At 49.4% G+C, this 21,321-nt stretch overlaps 1 protein-coding gene across 1 annotated transcript in view; it reads left to right on the forward strand.

Moving 5' to 3' along the window:
• Nucleotides 1–4,383: 4,383 nt before the first annotated feature.
• The window catches only part of CUX2 (cut like homeobox 2), a 252,429-nt gene continuing 235,491 nt past the window's right edge, over nt 4,384–21,321 (forward strand). Inside the window, exon 1 of the mRNA XM_083629255.1 lies at nt 4,384–4,661. Within this exon, the coding sequence (XP_083485381.1) occupies nt 4,515–4,661 (147 nt within the window). The 5' untranslated portion in view covers nt 4,384–4,514. The remainder of the gene's footprint in view (nt 4,662–21,321) is intronic.

Consider the following 21,321-nt stretch of genomic DNA (forward strand, 5'->3'; position numbering starts at 1 on the left):
GAATGCCCTGAAATAAATGAGAATCTGGGCTGCTTTCCCTCATCTCCTGAATATATATGTTCACTCCTTGATGACTTGCATAGATGAAGGACAGCTGTCACTTCCATACATAAATTCTGAGTAGAATGGAGGCGTGTTTTCTTTTTGTTTGTGCTTCAGCATCCCTGTCCCACGAAAGATCTGCCAAATTGCTTCAAACACTCAGATCATGTGTTTACCTGCTTGTCAACAAAGGATAGTGTACGTTTGTGGGGGTCACAGTTAAGAATCTTGGGCTAGGACCGCAGAGACCCAGGTTCAAATTCTGACTCAGCCATGAAGCTAAACTAGATGTTTAGTGCAACATCGCCTTGATACATCCACTCACTCTCTATGCAACATCATCTATTGGACAGGTCCCATCCTGCATTGGTTCTTCCATTTTTTCTCAGACTCCAAAAAGCCCATTTTTCCCCCAGAAAAGGGGAAGTGTACTTCATTATCCACAGAGGAAGATCCCCCTTCGTGTTTCTCTTCCGTTTTGTGGTGAGCATCATTTTATGACCCCATTTTTTGTGTGTTAACAATCTTTTAATTAGCACTAAAATTTCTGGCTATATATATATTAAAAAATGGTAAGAGAGGTATCGTGCTATAACACCATCATGCCGTCTTACAAAACAGTGTTAATAGCACACAAAGTGGCATTAGAGCACGGTGCCTTTCTAACATTTGGGGGTGAGGGGAAATAGCTGGAGAAGTGTTGTCGTGATAATGAAAACATTGGAATGAAATAAAGGTGACCCAATGGCACCTTCCAAAAGGGCTATAGGAGCAGGGAGGCAGGAAGTTCTATCAAGGCAGACCACTGGGTCCATCTAACTCTGTATTATTTATTCTCACTTGCAGGAGGGGAGGGCTCTCTGGGGTTTCAGATGGGGGGCATTCCCAGCCTGACCCTGGCTGGACCTGCGACCTTCTGCATGCAAAGCATGTATTCTAATATTTTGTTGGAAGCCGCCCAGAGTGGCTGGGGAAACCCAGCCAGATGGGTGGGGTATAAATAAATTATTATTATATTTATTTATTTATTTATTTATTGCCTGCCACCGAGCTGTGGTCCACACAGTGAATGTGAGCTGGGCTGCAAATACTTCTCCCACAGCACCGATGTTACGCTCTCTAGTGTGGACAAAACATAGCGTGACACACACACAGAAAAAGCTCAATACGCCCAGATTGTGCGGAAATTGCAATTCTGCTCACGGACTGCAATGGGTTGCGTTTGGGAGCCACCTGGGATGACAGTGGGCTGGCCAGCGTCTCTTGGTCCAGCTGAGGGTCATCATGCAGGCTGCCTTCTGCACCTCAGAGGAAGGGTGGGATGCATAAATTGGCTCCCAGCTCCACCTGGTACACAGGCTGAGACCCTACCTGCCCGCGGACTGTCTTGCCAGAGTGGTGCATGCTCTGGTTATTTTCTGCTTGGACTACTGCAATGCGCTCTATGTGGGGCTACCTTTGAAGGTGACCCGGAAACAGCAATTAATCCAGAATGCGGCAGCTAGACTGGTGACTGGGAGTGGCCGCCGAGACCACATAACACCAGTCCTAAGAGACCTGCATTGGCTCCCAGTATGTTTCCGAACACAGTTCAAAGTGTTGGTGCTGACCTTGAAAGCCCTAAACGGCCTCGGTCCAGTATACCTGAAGGAGCATCTTCACCCCCATTGTTCAGCCCGGACACTGAGGTCCAGCGCCAAGGGCCTTTTGGCGGTTCCCTCCTTGCGAGAAGCAAAGCTACAGGGAACCAGGCAGAGGGCCTTCTCGGTGGTGGTATCCGCCCTGTGGAATGCCCTCCCATCAGACGTCAAAGAGATAAACAACTACCAGACTTTTAGAAGACATCTGAAGGCAGCCCTGTTCAGGGAACCTTTTAATGTTTAACAGACCACTGTATTTTAATACTTTGTTGGAAGCCGCCCAGAGTGGCTGGGGAAACCCAGCCAGATGGGCGGGATATAAATAATAAATTATTATGATTATGATTATGAAATACAATATTGACTTGTGCCATCAAGCTTTGAGAGCGGGTCACGGGAGATCCGACACAGCACAGAAAACTCTTGTGCCAATGAGGCAGATACAAACAACAGTCTTACTCCTTTGTAGCCTGCTGCCCAGGGTGCCTGGCACTGCCCCACCCCACCTGCCTGTGGGGAGCCGGCTGGCCCTCAGAGAGCCTTCGAAAGCCACTTTGTCTGTGAAGGCACAACCCGTTAGCTCCTCCTGCAGGAGGGAAGCCAAAGTACACGTCCTGGAACTGCTGACTCTCCCCTCGTCTGCGTCAGTGTTGGGAGGGTAAGCGCCTTGGGGCAGGGGACTGTCTCATTTATTTCCCCCTAAAGGACGAAGAGGGACGTGGGTGGCGCTGTGGGTTAAACCACAGAGCCTAGGACTTTCCAATCGGAAGGTCGGCGGTTTGAATCCCTGCGACGGGATGAGCTCCCGTTGCTCGGTCCCTGCTCCTGCCAACCTAGCAGTTCGAAATCACCTCAAAGTGCAAGTAGATAAATAGGAACCACTCTGGTGGGAAGGTAAACATCGTTTCCGTGTGCTGCTCTGGTTCGACAGAAGCGGCTTAGTCCTGCTGGCCACATGACCCGGAAGCTGTACGCCGGCTCCCTCGGCCAATAAAGCAATATGTGCACTGCAACCCCAGAGTCGGCCACGACTGGACCTAATGGTCAGGGGTCACCTTTACCTTTAAAGGAAGAAGGGATGGGGAGGCGAGAGGAAGGCAAGCAAATTCAGGCACCACAGTGTTCTTAAAATAACCAACTGGGATGGAAGGGGGCTCCTTGCTGTTAAAAAAAGGCCTGTCAGGCCTCTGTTATGCTCCAAACACATCAATGTTGCTGTGTTGGAAATCTTCAGATCCCAGAGCGCACCTGTGGACTGGCCTTTGCAGGGCTGGCGCTACCATTAGGCGAGTGAAGCTGCTGCCTCGGCCGGCTGATTTGGCATGTCCTGAAACCATCAAATGGATACTAACTTTATTACGCCTGGACTTCTACTGCCAGGGAGCAGTGCCTGTAAGATATTCCATCTCTGGTACCGATATAACTTCGGTCTTTGGGGCCTGGACGTTTGGGGAGATAGGCATCATTTGCTATCCTGCACCAAGCAAGCAAATGTCTTGAAGTCTGAAAAGGTTTTTTTTTGGGGGGGGGAGAAGCAACTCCTACAGAAGGAGGGGTCTGAGGCTTTTGCAAGCTCTCAAGGGGGGGGGGGCTGTTGCCCTAATTTCTTCAGCCAGCTCTTTTGTGGATGGGCAATGTGGGTCACGCCAATCGCCTTTGGGGCACAGGTTGAGGTGAATCCCAATGACTTCATGGGTTCCCTTCCCTTTCTAATTTAGCCATTTCATTTCTAGCAACTGCTGCCCCCATATCCTAGCTGAGCCCCCCTCCCCAGAAAGAAGACCACCTTCGCTGCCATCCATCCCCATTGGATAGACTCCTGGGGTGCGAATTAATCCCATATCCGAGCGCCGAACCAAATCGCCCAGCGACGGCCGCGATCCTACGCCCTGCGCGAACTTTCGAAGAAGCTCCCGGGAAGTCGGCGCGGTTTACTCCCGAGTAAACCCGACGCTGCTCCAAATCCCGCCTGTCGCCGCCCCCTCCCACTTTTGAGAATAAAGCTCCGCCGAAGTCCACAGGACCACCTTCCCCGGGGACCTGCGTGGAATCAGGCCGATCCTATAGGTGGGCTTCCTCGCGAGTATGGACTGGCGACCTCGGCGGGAATGACTCCCGGCACATCATTATTATTATGACGCTCCTCCAGCAAAGTCGGTCGGACTTACTTCCGAGTAAGCATGCCTGGACCGGGGATGAAATATTTTGTTTCGTTGGGTTTGTATTGCAAGCGAATTTGCCGACCTTTCTTTTTGCTGACCCCCCCCCCGCATCCCCCCGTTTCCAATATATGGATCTCCGTTTCATTCGGCTGCCTCGCTTGCAGTTTCTTTCTCCATCCCGCTATGGGGAGGAATTGGAGAGCGGCGGGGGGGCCCGAGTCCAGCCGCAGCGAAGCCCCCCGAGAGGCGGCCGGGCACCCCCCGCCCCCGCCGGCCGGCCAGCCGGCTGCCTTCCCTCCCCCAAGATGGCCGCCGATGCGGGATCGATGGCTCGATATCGGGAGCCCGGGGCTCTCCTCCGGCGGCGGCGCCAGGTTGGTGTCCGGAGCGCGCGCGGCGGCGGCGCGGGGCCTTTCGGGGCGCAGCGGGAGGAGGAGGCGGAGGAGCGGGAGGGGGAGGACGGGGCGGTTGGCTGCCTCTGCCTCCCTCCCTCCCTCCCCTCCTCCCCTCCCCATCGATAGGTATTAGAAATTGATTCCCCGGCGCCGGCGCCGCTGCTCTTTGTTCGGTTCGCTCCTTGATCCCGCAGACGCAGCAGCGCCAGAGAGCGAGCCAGGCAGCCGACGCCGCTGCCCGTGCGCCCCGCAGCGCAGCCGGCTTGCCGGGCTGGATGGACGCGCCGCCGGAACCGGAGCGGACTCTCCCCGCCGCCGCCGCCGCCGCTTCGTCCTCCTCCTCCTCCGCCCCTTGGCGCGCATCCTCCGCCTCTCCGGCCGCCTCCCCCGCCGCCGGCGCGCAACTTCTTCGGGCTGCAAAGGTGACGCGCGCGGACTTCTCTCGCCTCCTCCCCACCCCCTCCCGGTCCCCCGCAGTTAGCTTCTTCTCGCGCGCCCCAGCTCTATTTTTGGGTGGGGGGGAAAGGGGGTGGCAGGGTGTGTGTGCGCTTTGTGCTTTCCCTAACTAAAGGCGCCTCTCGGGGCGTCCCGGGAGCTGGAGGGAGGGAGTGCCGTGGGGGGGGGCAGAAACATGCGCCCCACAACCGGCTCCGCCTCCGGGCTCTCCTGCCTCTTTGCTCTCTGCCCTCCCAGCTCTCCTTCACAACGATCCCCCCCCAACAAAACGGGATCCCCCCAAGTGCCAAGTGAATCGCTGGAACTTTCCGGGCTGCGACTTAGAATGGTTCTTGTTTTGGGGCGGGGGGGAGGTCAACTCATTGTATTAATAATAGTAATGGTTAATAGTTTTTCTAGAGGAGTTGTTTCATGTGGCTTGCAAAGTGGGGGGGGGGGAAGGACCTCAACCTGCTGTTCCAAGTCCTGGGCGACCTCTTCTTCCCCACCCCCCAGGGGCTGAATCTCCTGGCATGCCTTGGGGGGGTTTGTAATATTTCAGGGATGGGGGGTGTGTGTGTGAGAAATAGAGAGGCGCTGCTCCGCCTGGGGATGGCCCCTGATGGCATCTTCGGCCCCAACATTGCCAAGCACTGGGATTGGTACCCGTTTCACATCTTCAAGTCGGCACGCCAGGCCTAGGCGCCGGTTTTGTGGTTTTTGAAAATAGGTGTCTTTGCACGCCCCCTTGACCTCCTCCAGCCCTCCCCCACTCTCACCCCCCCTCCCATTTCAGTGCAATTTTCGCTGTTCGTCTTTAAATGCGATGGTTTCAGGTTTATTTTTGGAAAACTGGACTCTAAATGTATTTCGGTAATGTCAGGTGTATTGCTTGGATGTATCTCCCCCCCCCCAAAAAAAAACCCTGGCCATCCCGTTTGCATGTCCTCCTCTGCAAAATAAGGCAGAACTGCTTGGAGGTGTTCTCCCCTCTGCACACATCTGCCCCCCCCCCCCAGCCTGCATCCCACCTCTCTTCTTCCCTCCTCCCCAAAAGCAGGTAAGAGAGTTGTTTAAAGGCTTGCTGGTTGTATTTACTGGACAGGAATGTACATCAGCGGCAGAGAAATTATGCTTGTTTTCTTTCCTCTCTCTTTTAAACTGCTGGGATATTAGGGAGACGGAGGGAAAGGCTGCAGTCCTTATATCAGTGGGGCTGACTTGAGAGTACAGCGCACTATTGTCTCCTGCCCCCCATCCCCCCGCACCACAAATCTCCATGTTTTAAAAATTCTTGTGTTCCTTCGGAAGTGCCTTCCCTTCCCCGACAGCATTTTGCAAACCAGACCTCTGCGGCGCATGGAGGGCACTTGCTCTTTAGTTATGATTGATGCTCTGTAGCATGGAGAATGACAGGAGCATGGCAAAAGGAGAAGGTAGAAGTAAGGGGCGGAATTGGGTCTGTCCCTTGCTGTCCCTGAGCCCCTTCTGTGTGTGCGTGGGGTGGGAGGTGTTTGGAAACTTCAACTGCAAAACTGAGCTGGGCAGGTCTTTCTTTGGGCATGGCAGACGTCCTCACTGCCCAAATCAGGGCAGCTCTGCATGTGATGGTTGCATAGGAATCACCGGTGTTTCCCGCAGGAATTGCACGCAGCGCGGACTTAACGCATGAGGAGTTGGAGTGTAGGACACGTTTGTGCATGGGCTAGCAAAATCCACACTCGTGAGAGCCGTTTTTTTATTGTGGGGAAAACGTCTGTGTAACTGTTGTGTCCCTTGCAACAACTATAACCTGGAGGAGCTTCCCCCCCCCGTTGGCCAAGGTGCTGTGGGGCTGTGCCATTGACAGCGTAATAGCATCTTTGCTTGCCGTGCTTTCATTCGCGAAAAAGAAACCTGGAGTGCCCTTCGCTCAAATGCCTCGAAAAAGACTTCCTCCTCCTCAGATTCAGTAAGCAAAATTGGGTTGCTCTCAGAAGAACCAGCCTCCTTCTTGTTTTTGCATGAGCTGCTGTCCAAAGTGTGCCTGCAGAGCAGCAACTCATGCAGGGGCACACAAGACATGCTTCTCTGAGGGCAGGCAAACCTGTTGCGTTAGGAATGATGGCAGCATCCTAGGCTTACCTACCCCCAGCAGAGGTGGATTGGAATGAGCTGGGGCCAGCGTCGCAGTGGATCATGCAGAGATGCAGTGGGCAACCTCCTCTGTGGGTGAAGACTTGAACGAACGTGCGGGAGTCTTTAAACATTTGCTTTTAAAAACAGCAACCCCAAGTTGTTGCAGCATGTTTGCATGCCCTAGACACACAGGTTGCTATTCAGTCTTGTCAAAAAGACCAAAAAAGTTCCTACCATGCACAATAATGTTTTGCTAGCCTGAGAAAGAAAGGAGGGTATTTCTGCACTGAAATCAAGAGCAGATATCTTGTGACCACCAGGCAAGTCCTTAAATACAAGGCTGTGTTAAATCATGGCCTCAGAAGCTGCAGGTCCTGACTGGTTCGTAGCTGAGTGGTGTGTAATTGTGGCACCACAAGATTAGATTGCTGGCTGCTTCGAAGGCTCTAGTCCCCTACTTCACCTCAGACTGCCATTCGTCTGAAGCCTGCAGGTGGAAACAGATGCAACTTGTGTTATGATTGTGTGGGGTGGCTGGCTATCTTACAACTATATCCTATCTGGTTTCTTGGTACCCTGCCCCATTGCATTGGTGAGTTGGTAAATGGGATTCCACAAGCCATCCTGAAAAACATGTAGCCCTCAGGCTCTACTCATGTGGGCAGGAGGTGGTGGGTAAATCCGAGAGGGGAAGCCCTTCAAAATGTGGACCCCCACCCCACCCCGTTTGTTCCCGTTCAGGTTTGAATCACCAACAAAAGTTCTCGCTGTCTCTGTGCACAAACTGCGTAACTGGATTGAGGTGTCTAAGCTGAAATCCACCGCTTTGCCATGGCTACAAATGAGTACTTGATTTTTGGATGGGCATTAAAACGAGCTTTAAAATGCAGTATACAGCGGCAGGGGAAGCAAATTTAGGTACACTTTCCCGATGCTTCAGTAACATATCGGCGGTTTGAGAATTTAATGCAGTTTAGCTTTTAAGGAGATTATGCGATGCAGCTGCAATTCCCAGGCCTAAATGGATCACAGGTGGTAGAATCTGTTGGATTTGGATGATGGTTCGTTGCTGGTCGATGAAAGGGGATTATACCCTTTTCTCTCTCAGGGTTTGTGATAACTATCTGGTGCATTTTGTGGGGGGGCCCCCCTGGTGCTACAGAGGCAGTTGTGGGTGTCTTTTTGAGCTGGGGTTAGGGGTACTGCCAGCTGGTTAGGAGAACTGGCAAGAGGCTGGGTAGCTTTCTGGTGTTTGTGAAGGTTTGTGAAGTGGCATTGCTGCTGCATTGGCAATGAAGATGCCAATCTTAAAGGGATATGTCCACTGGCTTTTGCCTTTTTAAACACTCCTGTGTGCTTGGCTGAGTTGTAACTAAGAACGCCAGGAGAGCCCAGGAGCTGTCCAGAGGGGGAACACCTAGTCCAGTGTCCTTGTTTCCCACAGTGGCTCGACAGATCATTCTGGGAACCCTGAAAGCAGGACTTGAACACAGCTCTCCTCCGCCCAATAGCGGAATGGCCATTGGTTAGGGTTGGTGGTCATTGATGTTTCTTGCGGAGCATCCCCTATTAATTAGCTTCTTTTTCACTGGTCTGAATCTTTTGCTTCCTTGGATTTCCACGAGTTCTAGCATAATGAGAGATGGAGACAAACTTCTCTGGTCATGTCTCTTCTTATTCACATTTTCTCTAAGCGGGGAAAAAAACCCAATCCTTTCCTCGCAGGAGTGGCATTCGAAACTAACTGGGCGCCAGCCACATTTTGTGACACGCAAGCGGCCTTTTGCGAGGAATTGGAGAAGTCTGGTCGCCAGGTTTGATGACTAACATCTCCATCTGGCTGGCTGGTGCTGCTGCCGTGCCGTAGCAGTCAGCTGGCTTGCGGGGCAGCACAGCAGCAAAAGAAATGCCTCTCTTGGTGATGCGCTGCCCTGCAAATCAGCTGACCCCACGGATCACCTGGCTTGCGGGCACCAAAAGAGGCATGTCTCTTGGTGCCACACCGCTGTGCAAATCAGCTGATCTGTGGGGCGCCTAGGCATTCTGTTGTGGCGACTGAAGCCTAGCTTTAAGGTGCTGCTGTGCTTCTAGCTTTTATACGTCGTTTCTAACACAGCACAGGGCAGTTGCTCCATCCTCTTGCTCCTCCTGCTTGCCCAACCTTCCCCCAGCAGGTGATGGTGTAGGGAATTAGCACCTGACACACAGGACCATTGCAATGTGGGGATTCCCGCAGGGGGTTGGACTAGATGACCCTACAATTCTATGGTTCTATGCTTCCTAGTTCGATCTGGGCAGCATTTGGGGCTGCCATATCTTTCCATGCCCCACATGTGTCTGGATTTGGGTCTGGATTCGGATATCTCCTGACCAGTGAGATTTGCTGGTGAGATGCCCAAACCTCTGTTGTTGTTACTACTTCATTCATACTCCCAACTTCAACTCTAAAATAGGATCATCCATCCTAAATGAAAGAGGGTAAGGATTTGCTGATTTGATTAGTTAAATGGGAATACAAGAAGGGGAGGTGTGAGGAAGTCAATGAAACAAGCAAATGAGTTTTAAGTTATGAAAAATAATTGTTTTTAATTTTTCTTGTTTCTTCTGTATGTTTTAATTATTTTTTTAATTTTAATTTTTATTATTATGTGTTTTTGTATACTTGTTTTTGTAAAATCTTAATAAATATTTCTTTAAAAAAAATAGGATCATCCATTCTTGTAGAAACTGGGGCAACTACGAAGTGGAGTGATGTGGGTGGGTTTTTTTTTTGGGTGTGTGTGTGGAATAATCATGTAACCATGCATGGCACAATATATGAAAGAGAATTGCTGCTACGTGTAAGAGATATGGGGTCATTCCCCTTTAAGAACACACCCCCAGCCTTGACATCATTGCTCATATTTGGCCAGAGAGAACAGGGCTTCCCAAGCAGAACTGTGTGCCCTCCAGATGTTCTGGAGTACATTTCCCATCAGCCCCTGCCTACCAGTGATTCCTTACATCAGGCTCCATTACAGCCCCCCTTATACATGCCAGTCCAGAGCTCAAGCATGGACAGACTGACCAGTGGATTGGATGAGCTACAATGGTGGGCACATTATGGCAACCTTCAAAGACAACCTGTGTGTGTGCCACACTGAATAAAATAAAACTTGGACACACACACACACACCCCGCCGGCAATCTGAATTCTGCCTAGATGTATATAGGGAGATGGGTGGTGCTGTGGGTTAACCCACAGAGCCTAGGACTTGTCAATCAGAAGGTCAGCGGTTCAAATCCCCGCGATGGGGTGAGCTCCCGTTGCTCGGTCCCTTCTTCTGCCAACCTATCAGTTTGAAAGCACGTCAGAGTGCAAGTAGATAAATAGGTACTGCTCCGGCGGGAAGGTAAACGGCGTTTCCGTGCGCTGCTCTGGTTCGCCAGAAGCGGCTTAGTCATGCTGGCCACATGACCCGGAAGCTGTACGCCGGCTCCCTCGGCCGATAAAGCGAGATGAGCGCCACAACCCCAGAGTCGGCCACGACTGGACCTAATGGTCAGGGGTCCCCTTTACTTTACCTAGAAACCTTTTGATTCGCTCACGCCTTTTAAATGACTTACATTCTTTAAATGTAAGCCGCAACCCCAGAGTCAGCCATGACTGGGCCTAATGGTCAGGAGTTCCTTTATCTTTACCTATATATATATAGAGAGAGAGAGACAAACAGACATGGGAGGGGCAGATGAGAGCTGTTGCAAGGGCTTTGAGGCCTCCGTTTACTAGATAACTAATTCAGCCAAAGCAGTCCTCTGAATCCTTGGGTAAAGGGATCCCTGACCTAATTAGGTCCAGTTGCGGACAACTCTGGGGTTGAGGTGCTCATCTTGCTTTACTGGCCAAGGGAGCCGGCGTACAGCTTCCGGGTCATGTGGCCAGCATGACTAAGCCGCTTCTGGCGAACCAGAGCAGCACACAGAACTGCCATTTACCTTCCCGCCGGAGCGGTACCTGATTATGTACTCGCACTTTGACGTGCTTTCGAACTGCTAGGTTGGCAGGAGCTGGACCGAGCAACGGGAGCTCACCCTGCCGCAGGGATTTGAACCACCGACCTTCTGATCGGCAAGCCCTAGGCTCTGTGGTTTAACCCACAGTGCCTCTTGCATCCTTACCCGGGAGTAAATCCCATAGTAGCGAACGAAGTGGGCGAGATGGCAGGAAGAGTGATCACCGTCTGCAAACCCAGACGCTGTTGCCCAGCGGGTGAGCCTTCCTTCTGTACAGGAAATGCTCAGGTGCGTGTTGTCAGCTGCTCAGATTCCTGCAGGCGTTTGCCCAGCACAGTCAATAAGGACTAGATACTTGCTTGCCCCCACAATTCGTTCATTCCCCTTTGTTGTGGTCCTGTAGAATCTCAATGAAGATGCGGACCTGCCTGACCCGGTTTCCAGGACAACCTGAACCAGAAGGCGCAGGTTACTCCCTAGAAAAGGCGCTTTATTTGTAAACGGGATCCGGGGACAACGGTGTTTGGACAACATTGACAAATGGGAGCCGCGTGTAATACATGCCGATAGCACGATAGCCTCCAAAACGCTTTGATTGTGGCGTTGGTCGTCGGTACAGCGAGAGCACGAGGAAATGAGGAGAGATAAATAATTCTCTCTGAGATGACGCTGGGCATATTTCATTAGGCTCCGGAAATGGTCTTAATAGTCTAATATTCCTGATGTAGGGTTTCTTGCACTGTTCCCTAATAGGCACATAACCAGATTTATGCCTTTTGTAATTCCTCTTCTCCCCTCCCCCTCCTTTCTGCTTCTTGGGTGTACATTGTTTTATGATCTGCAGTGATCGTTCGGCAAGGTTTTACTGTTTGGTGTAGTTTATTCTGCTTTTGCTAATGGATTGAGGGTGGGTAAGGATAAACAGGGTGGGTAAGGACATGGGTGGCGCTGTGGGTTAAACCACAGAGCCTAGCACTTGCCGATCAGAAGGTCGGCGGTTCGAATCCCTGTGACAGGGTGAGCTCCCGTTGCTTGGTCCGTGCTCCTGCCCTCCTAGCAGTTCGAAAGCACGTCAAAGTGCAAGTAGATAAATAGGTACCGTTCCGGCGGGAAGGTAAACGGCGTTTCCGTGCGCTGCTCTGGTTCGCCAGAAGCGGCTTAGTCATGCTGGTTGCATGACTATATGCCGGCTCCCTCAGCCAATAAAGCGAGATGATTGCCGCAACCCCAGAGTCGGCCACGACTGGACCTAATGGTCAGGGGTCCCTTTGCCTTTACCTTTAAGGATAAGCAGCGGTTTGCATTCTGGGGCAGGGTGGTATAGTGGTTAGCGCATCAGACTACTAGGACCTGGGAGATCAGGGTTCATATCCCCACTTGGCCATGAAGCTCAGTGGGCGTGACTTTGGGCCAGTCACTGCCTCTCTCAGCCTAACCTACCTCGCAGGATTGTTGTGGGGTTGAAATGAGGATGGGGTTCGAAACTAGCAGGGTGCCAGGCGCAATTTGCGCCTAAAAGATTATCCATTAGTGAGCACCTCAAAAAGTCTGGGTGCTTTATTTTTGCGCCTGGCTGACACTCTAGGATTACTGTGCTTTGAAGCCTCAAAGTATATGTTAAGGACAGACGATACGTTAAGGAGTTTAACAATAAAACATAGAGTGTTTTGTATGGTTTTTTTTGTTTTTGTTTTGTTTGTATTTTGCATTTTTTTTATTTTTATTGTAATATTTTTTTATTGTAATATTTTTATTGTAAACAGCAAGTTAAACATGCATTAACAATTTCTGCTAAACATGTGATATTAACAATATTATTAGCTTATTAGTTCATGCTTATCAAAATAATAAATAAAAAGAGTTGCCGCCCCCCCCCCATGGCAACTGGACATTCTGTTTTGGCGCCCATGACCCAGGTCCCAGAAGCCATTTGGCTCCTAACTCTTTAAAAAAATTTTTTTTAATTGATTTTTCCATGTATACTTCTTCTAACAATATATCTCTAACAGTGTTTCATATTTCCACCCTCCTCCCCTGGACTTCCCTCATACTCCCGTTTTGCTTTATTTCCATACTGTTCACCCTGCGTATTGTTTCCCCCAAATTTTCCTAATACACATAGTCTTATTTTTTGCTGTATACAGTTGTGATTGTTTACTCAAACCCTGCCAATGAGTCCATTTCTTTATGTTGCCTCTTCATATATGTTGTAAATGGTTCCCATTCTCTTTCAAAGTCTTTGTAGTTTTTCTGTTAGTTTTGCCAGTTCTGCATACAGTGGTACCTCGGGTTACATATGCTTCAGGTTACAGACTCCGCTAAACCAGAAATAGTACCTCGGGCTAAGAACTTTGCTTCAGGATGAGAACAGAAATCGTGCAGTGGCGGTGCAGCGGCAGGCCCCATTAGCTAAAGTGGTGCTTCAGGTTAAGAACAGTTTCAGGTTAAGAACAGACCTCCAGAACGAATTAAGTTCTTAACCCGAGGTACCACTGTATTCCATGTTTCCCTTGCCATTGTTCTTTCATTGATATTTCTTCTGTCTTCCAAGTTTGTGCTAGTGTAATTCTTGCCGCTGTTGTTGCATACATAAATAATTTCCAGGTTTTTTTAATAATAATAATAATAATAATAATAATAATAATAATAATAATAAATTATTTATACCCCGCCCTCCCCAGCCAAGGCTGGGCTCAGGGCGGCTAACAAGCAATAATAATAATAATAATAATAATAATAATAATAATTTATTATTTATACCCCGCCCATCTGGCTGGGCCTCCCCAGCCACTCTGGGCGGCTTCCATAGAAACCAAAAATACAGTAAAATATCACACGTTAAAAACTTCCCTGAACAGGGCTGCCTTAAGATGTCTTCTGAAAGTCAGGTAGTTGTTTATCGCTTTGACATCTGCTGGAAGGGCATTCCACAGGGCGGGCGCCACTACCGAGAAGGCCCTCTGCCTGGTTCCCTGTAGCTTTGCTTCTCGCAAGGAGGGAACTGCCAGAAGGCCCTCGGCGCTGGACCTCAGCGTCCGGGCAGAATGATGGGGGTGGAGACGCTCCTTCAGGTATACTGGACCGAGGCCGTTTAGGGCTTTAAAGGTCAGCACCAACAATAAAAACAAGTTGAATGAATACAACTTAAAAACAAGATTAAATACAACATTAAAACATTGAAACATTGAAACATTAAAAAGCAGCCTCATCTCAGGAGGAGAAAGGAAAAAAGTAAAAAGAAAGAGGGGGAGGGAATCCGATTGACTCCAAGCCAAAGACCAAGCGGAAAGAAATCAGATCCTGCAGGGCCCTGGTCTCATGAGACAGAGCGTTCCACCAGGCTGGAGCCAGTGTTGAAAAGGCCCTGGCTCTGGTTGAGGCTAATCTGACTTTCTTAGGGCCTGGGACCTCTAGGGTGTTGCTATTTATGAACCTTAAGGTCCTCCGCGGGCCTTAGGTTGCCTACCTCTGGTCTAGAGGTCTAGTGCATGGACAGGTAAACTGAGGCCCGGGGGCCAGATCTGGCCCAATTGCCTTCTCAATCTGGCCCACGGACGGTCCGGGAATCAGTGTGTTTTTACATGAGTAGAATGTGTCCTTTTATTTAAAATGCATCTCTGGGTTATTTGTGGGGCATTGAAATTTGTTCATTATTTCTTTTGAAATATAGTCTGCCCCCCCCCCCACAAGGTCTGAGGGACAGTGGACCGGCCGCCTGCTGAAAAAGTTTGCTGACCTCGTGCCTCTCTCTCTGCAGAGGGTGCATTTTACCGTACTTCAAGTCATGTGCATCTCTGTCTTCCTTGCCCATTTTGGGAGACGTGTGTGTGTGTGTGTGTGTTTGTCAAACGTTGAAGGGCTTGGGTGTGTTTCTTCCTCTGTGTCTTGGAGGAGTCTGGAAGCGCCTGACGGAATGTTTTCATTGTTTGGAATCCTAGACCTTGAAAAAGGGGGATGTTGATTAAAACATTATCTCTGCGTGATATACCAGAGTGCATAAATTTTACATACATATCAGCTAGTTGAGACATCCATTAAATGGCGTGACAGCTCGACTTATCTAAACGTGCTATCATTTAACGATGTGTCAAAATTCTTTATCCTAGATGACAGTGGTAAATAAGCTATCGCTTCCATTAACTTTGGGAAAGTTGGGGGGTTTGTCCTTAAAATGGGAAACAAGAGAGAGAGAGAGCAACCTTTGCCAGCCTGGTGCCCTCCAGATGTTTGGGACTACAATTCCCATCAGCTCCAGCCAGGGCTGATGGGAATTGTAGTCTACAACTCCTGGAAAGCGCTAAGTTGGGAAGGTTGAGATAGAAGAGTCACAGTCAGAAGGCCTGGTTGGGTCCCCTTTTTCAGGAGTGACTCTCCTGGAGGCTTTGTGGAATAAGCTTCCCACAGACTTTCACCTGGTACCATCTTGGTGGTCTTTTTGGTACCAGGTAGAAACCTTTTGCTTGCCGATCGGAAGGTCGGCGGTTCGAATCCCCACAATGGGGTAAGCTCCTGTTGCTCGGTCCCAGCTCCTGCCCACCTAGCAGTTTGAAAGCACGTCAAAGTGCAAGTAGATAAATAGGTACCGCTCCAGCGGGAAGGTAAACGGCGTTTCCGTGCGCTGCTCTGGTTCGCCAGAAGCGGCTTAGTCATGCTGGCCACATGACCTGGAAGCTGTACGCCGGCTCCCTCGGCCAATAAAGCGAGATGAGCGCCGCAACCCCAGAGTTGGCCACGACTGGACCTAATGGTCAGGGGTCCTCTTTACTTTACCTAGAAACCTTTTGATTCACCCCGGCCTTTTAAATAACTTCCATTTCACAGTCTGGACCTCTCGGTTTTAAACTGAGCTTCTAATTCTTTCCATTTAATGAATTTGTTACAAGTTTATATCGTATTACCATGTTTCTTGTTACAGTGGTGGCAATATAAATGTGGAAAATAAATGTAGACGTTGCAGCAAATGTGCTTATTTGAACCCAGATTTCCGAATCCACGTCCCAAACTCTAAATCTGTTACATCATGCTGGATCTGTTTTGATTGTCCCCCTGTCTTCCAGCAGAGTTGGTTTATAAAGAGCAGGGGTGGGGAATCCTTGACAGATCTTGCTGGACTCTTAACTCCCATCAGCCCAAGAGATGATGGGAGTTGGAGTCCAGGAACATCTGGAGGAAGGAAGGTTCCCCGCCCTGGGTGCAGAATGGCAGGTGGCTTCTGCTGCACCACCGTAATTTGACCAAGGGGTAGTGGCTGGGCTGGCTTCCTATCTCTCTTTCGCTGTTGGGAAAGAAATTGGGACAGTGAAGGTTTCACCCAATTCCACCTCCCCCTTTATTTCTCCTGTTTCCTGTGCTTTGCATAATTGAGACTCCGCCAGATCAGATCCCTGCAGAAGACTACGAGGGTTTCCTCCCCCAATTTTATCTTTAGTACAGGCTGTTCTTACTTTAGAAACGGATGACCCCAATTGCAGCCCAAAGAGGGACTTCTTTCCTAATTAATAAGCCCATTAATTAATTGTGTGCACACCACAGCCCATTAAGAGATGGGGGCTGGTTGGCCTGGAGATGGAGGTTAGTGGGTTTTTTCTGCAGCCCAGCAGACAAAACGGGGGTGCAGCCATGGAGTCAACCGGCTGGACCCCCTAGAGTTGTCTAGGCTGATGCATGAGATCTCTCCCAAGTCTCATCTAGAGGGTCTTTCCAATCTCCTGTTACCTGAGTTGCTGGCAACTGAGCCTGGGACCCCCTGTGTTCAGAGCCTGTGCCTTGCCACTGTGCTGTGTGCTCCTGCGTCATAAACCTCACTGCCATAGTTTCAGAGAGGTGTTAGGATTCCTGCTCCATGATTGCAGTCATGGGATTGTTCTCTATCACCTGTTGGTGTATGTTTTCATTCCACAGAGTGGGAAGTGACGGAGACAGGATGTTTGTCTTACTGTGTTCCGTGAGGTGGGACTATTGTCCTTTGTTCTTTCTCTTTGCTGTCTGATGCTAGAGAGAGAGAGAGAGAGAGCCATGTTGCAGTGCTCCATGTGTGTTTATATGTAAATAAAATAGATTAGCCCAAATGCTGAGTTGCTGAGGTCTGTTATGAAACTGCGAAGACTCTGCGGATCCCTAAGTGTGCCGGTGTCTGTTGGCATTGGTCGCTGTGATGTTTGGGCAGAAGAAAGCTTTGGAAGCTCCCAAATAAATGACCAGGAGAGAGAGAGCATGCCAGTTGGGCATGTGTCTCTGCCAGGGTCCTACTCGAGTGTAGGTTGAGCTCCTGACAAGAGGATGCAGCTTTTAATTCCGCTCCCCATTAGCCACATGCTGTGCAGGGAATGCTTCTGAATACCAGGTGCTGGAAGCTGCAGAAGGAGGTAAAGGTAAAGGGACCCCTGACCATTAGGTCCAGTTGTGGCCGACTCTGGGGTTGTGGCGCTCATCTCGCTTTATTGGCCGAGGGAGCCGGCGTACAGCTTCCGGGTCATGTGGCCAGCATGACTAAGCTGCTTCTGGCGAACCAGAGCAGCGCACGGAAACGCCGTTTTCCTTCCCGCCGGAGCGGTACCTATTTATCTACTTTGACGTGCTTTCGAACTGCTAGGTTGGCAGGAGCAGGGACCGAGCAACGGGAGCTCACCCCGTCACGGGGATTTGAACCGCCGACCTTCTGATCGGCAAGTCCTAGGCTCTGTAGTTTAACCCACAGCGCCACCCACATCCCAAGGAGGGAAGGCTGCTAAATTTGCTCAGGTCCTGCATTTGTGTGGCCGCTGTGATGCTGGCCTTGATGGGCTACTGACTTGTTCCATCAGGCTCTTCTTAATGATCAATGGGAATTAGATACCTGGGCTGGCGAAGGCAGCTCTTGACGCGGATCTTCGTCTGCCTGATCCAAATGAGGCAGCTCTTCTGTTACTATCAGGAGAGGAGAGATGCAGGAGATTTTGTCTGATGATGCATCAGAGCAGGGGGTGAAGGAGGCACTCTGGGGAAAGCGGAGCATTTTCTTCACTGCTCGTCGGAGGCTGTCTTAACGTGAGGCTGCCGTTCCTTCAGATCCTGGGCCCTGGAGTTGAGCCCAAAGTTCCAAAAATGGCAATGAGAACTGGAATGACATGCACGGTCAAAGCCAAGATCTAAGATGGCAAGCAGAGAAACAGAGAGAAAGTGCTTAGGCAGTGTCCTCACACCAGGGACGGATGGCTCAGACTGACAGGCAAGCTCAGGAGACAGTGTTTTATAGGGCCTAGCGCACAGTGCTTGGTCCTTGAGAACCAGCTCAATTTGTAAGGGGTAAGGGACGTGGGTGGCGCTGTGGGTTAAACCACAGAGCCTAGGACTTGCCGATCAGAAGGTCGGCGGTTCGAATCCCCGCGACGGGGTGAGCTCCCGTTGCTCGGTCCCTGCTCCTGCCAACCTAGCAGTTCGAAAGCACGTCAAAGTGCAAGTAGATCAATAGGTACCACTCCGGCGGGAAGGTAAACGGCGTTTCCATGCGCTGCTCTGGTTCGCCAGAAGCGGCTTAGTCATGCTGGTTGCATGACTATATGCCGGCTCCCTCGGCCAATAAAGCGAGATGAGCACCGCAACCCCAGAGTCGGCCGTGACTGGACCTAATGGTCAGGGGTCCCTTTACCTTTACCTTTAAGGCACCACAGCCCAAGTGCTGGATGCCTGGGTTCAAAATCTCACCGTGGCACCTTACAGAAGGAAAGTGAAGTAGCCCCAACCCATGTACCATAAAGGGGAGCAGGTTGAGAGTTGGACAGGTCTGCACCACGGGTACACAGTCCACTAACTCTCTTTTTCCTGCCTGGTCACCTGGAGAGAGTTTCTCCTCGCCAAAGGCAACCAGGTCAAGGGCTGTTTGTTTGGAAGTGAATCGTAAGTCATTCAAGCACCTCCGTCTTGAAAATCTGAGTTTGACTGAGGAAAAGTAGGAACATAAGGTGTTAAAACAAATTTTGAATCTTGCTGTGTGAAGGTTGGGGGTGGCGGGGGTGGGGGTGGCGCTGAATGTTTAATTGCTTTGGCAAAGAGTTGGCCAAATGGTGAGGGCCAGCTGGAGGCACCTTATGAGAGGCATATGCTCAACCAAGGAACCTTATCGTAGCGCCTGCACCTCATTCACGGTTCCTCCCCATATGCTTGGTAAATGAGCTGGGTGCCCTCTTAGCCCTTCCTTCTTCCTCCTCTTAGCCACAGAGGCTTAAAAATAATAAAAAATGCACGTATTATCCAGGCATTCTTAGATCCCTGAGCTAATGCTGTTTCCCCCTGCTGAGCATAAAGCTTTTTGATCGTCAGCTTGCAAATTGTGATTTTATTATTATTATTGCTATTTTAAAAAGGTTTAAACGCCTTGCTTTTTTTAGCATAAGATCCTTAGTTGTTTAAGGGAAACATGTTTCCACGTTCACTGCACTCCACATGGGTTTCAGGGACCTGTGGGGTGTTGCAAGTAAGAATTTCAGCATGAGCGTGAGGAAGTGTGGCTTTAAGGACGACAGGGATGTTCTTTTTTATACATGTAATGAAAACGCACACTGCTTTTTTTTCCTTGATAGAAAGGCATGCTCAGTTTAAGCAATATACTGTATTTTTTGCTCTATAAGACTCACTTTTTCCCTCCTAAAAAGTAAGGGGAAATGTGTGTGCGTCTTATGGAGCGAATGCAGGCTGCGCAGCTATCCCAGAAGCCAGAACAGCAAGAGGGATTGCTGCTTTCACTGTGCAGCGATCCCTCTTGCTGTTCAGGCTTCTGAGATTCAGAATATTTTTTTTCTTGTTTTCCTCCTCCAAAAACTAGGTGCGTCTTGTGGTCTGGTGCGTCTTACAGAGCGAAAAATACGGTAATTGCAGAATATAAAAACCTTACAGTATGATAAAAGGGAAAAAGGAACGTATATTATGTAAGATAGCAATGCGCACTTTCCTAAAGTGGCCAGAAAGTGGTTGAATTCATTTAGAGAGCCAGTATGGCACAGTGGTTAGAGTGCTGGACTAAGAGCTGGGAGATCAGGGTTCGAATCCTCCCACTTGGTTTTGAAGCTCACTGGGCGACACAGCCTAGGCAGGATCTGATTTCTTTCTGCAGGGCCTGTAAGACAGGAGTTATTCCGCCTGGCCTATGGCTTGAGATCAACTTGATCCCCTCCCTCTCTTTCCTTTTTCCTTTCTCCTTCTGTGATGGAACTCCTATTTGGGGACTTCCCTGGCTTTTTTCTGGCCCATGTAGGACCAGCCTGGATAGTTGGCTTTGGTGAAGACGACATTTTCATCCGCCAAAAGTTTTTGATTTGAGTTTCTACTGAAATGAGGCTGCATTTTAATGTCGTATTTAAATCTTGTCTTTAAGTTGTATTTCAATCAATTGTTTTTATACCTGGTGTTAGCCACCCTGAGCCTGGTCTTGGCTGGGGAGGGCGGGGTATAAATAAATTTATTATTATTATTATTATTATTATTATTATTATTATTATTATTAGGCTACCTCACAGTTTTGTTGTGAGGATAAACCAGGGAGAGCTATGTGGGGCACCTTGAGCTCCCTGGAGGAAAGATAGTATACAAATTGATTAAATAAATACATTTAATTTGTGTGTGTGTTTTGTGAACAGGCGGAATCATGTGACAGGCTCTGCCCTATGGGTGTTAAGAGGCCACCTTGCCTCCCTGCAGTTCCTCCCTTGGCCTCAAGGGCGGCAGCATTCAGACCAGAACGTTCCGCCATTGCTGCTTTAACTTTTCCTATGTTTTAAATTATTGCTGTAATTTTTGCTTTGTGATGATTTTACCGTTTTATCTCATTCTTGACTCAAGCGGCGTGTAATTTTTATGAAATAAATATCTGCACCTGAGTACCAGTCCCACCCCCAGCAAAAGAAATCAACAGTTATTAGAATCAACATAGTCATAGCCTAGGCAATGTTTGTGCAAATTTCTGGCTTTTTCTGTTTTGTTGTGGTTCTTATTTAGCCTATTGCTAGCTGTCCAGGGTCTCCTGGGTGGGTGGAAGATCTGGGCGGGAAAATAAATATTAACTGATTAATCTACGTGACCTCTCTTGCTTTTCATCTCTAATCATAACATTGACAGGGAAAAGAGGGACTGGAGGCTCCAGAGGGGGGCGGGGAAGTGTTGCTATTAATATTTATAAAGCTTATGACGGGAACATGGGTTTTAAGGAGTGTGCAAAAGTTGCCCACAAAATCTCGCTAGTTCAAGCGAGAAGTTTTTGGTCTCCGAAGAAACCCCTCTGATGTTTTTTGCCTGAGTTCATTTCATTTTTTACTTGGCGAGGGAGATAACGGCAGATCACAACCGCCCCAGTGCAATAGTACAGATTTTGTGTTTTTGTATTGTGATTTTATGTTGTAACCAACCTGAGACCTGCGAGTATAGAGCGGTATACAAATTTAATAAATAATAGTAGTAGTAGTAGTAGTAGTAGTAGTGTTACTACAGTGGACGCTCGGGTTGCGAACATGATCCGTGTGGGATGCATGTTTTCAACTCGCAGTGGCGCGTCTGCGCATGCACAAA

The sequence above is a fragment of the Podarcis filfolensis genome (assembly GCF_964270895.1).
Source record: "Podarcis filfolensis genome assembly, chromosome: 8".
NCBI classification, from domain to species: Eukaryota; Metazoa; Chordata; class Lepidosauria; order Squamata; family Lacertidae; genus Podarcis; species Podarcis filfolensis.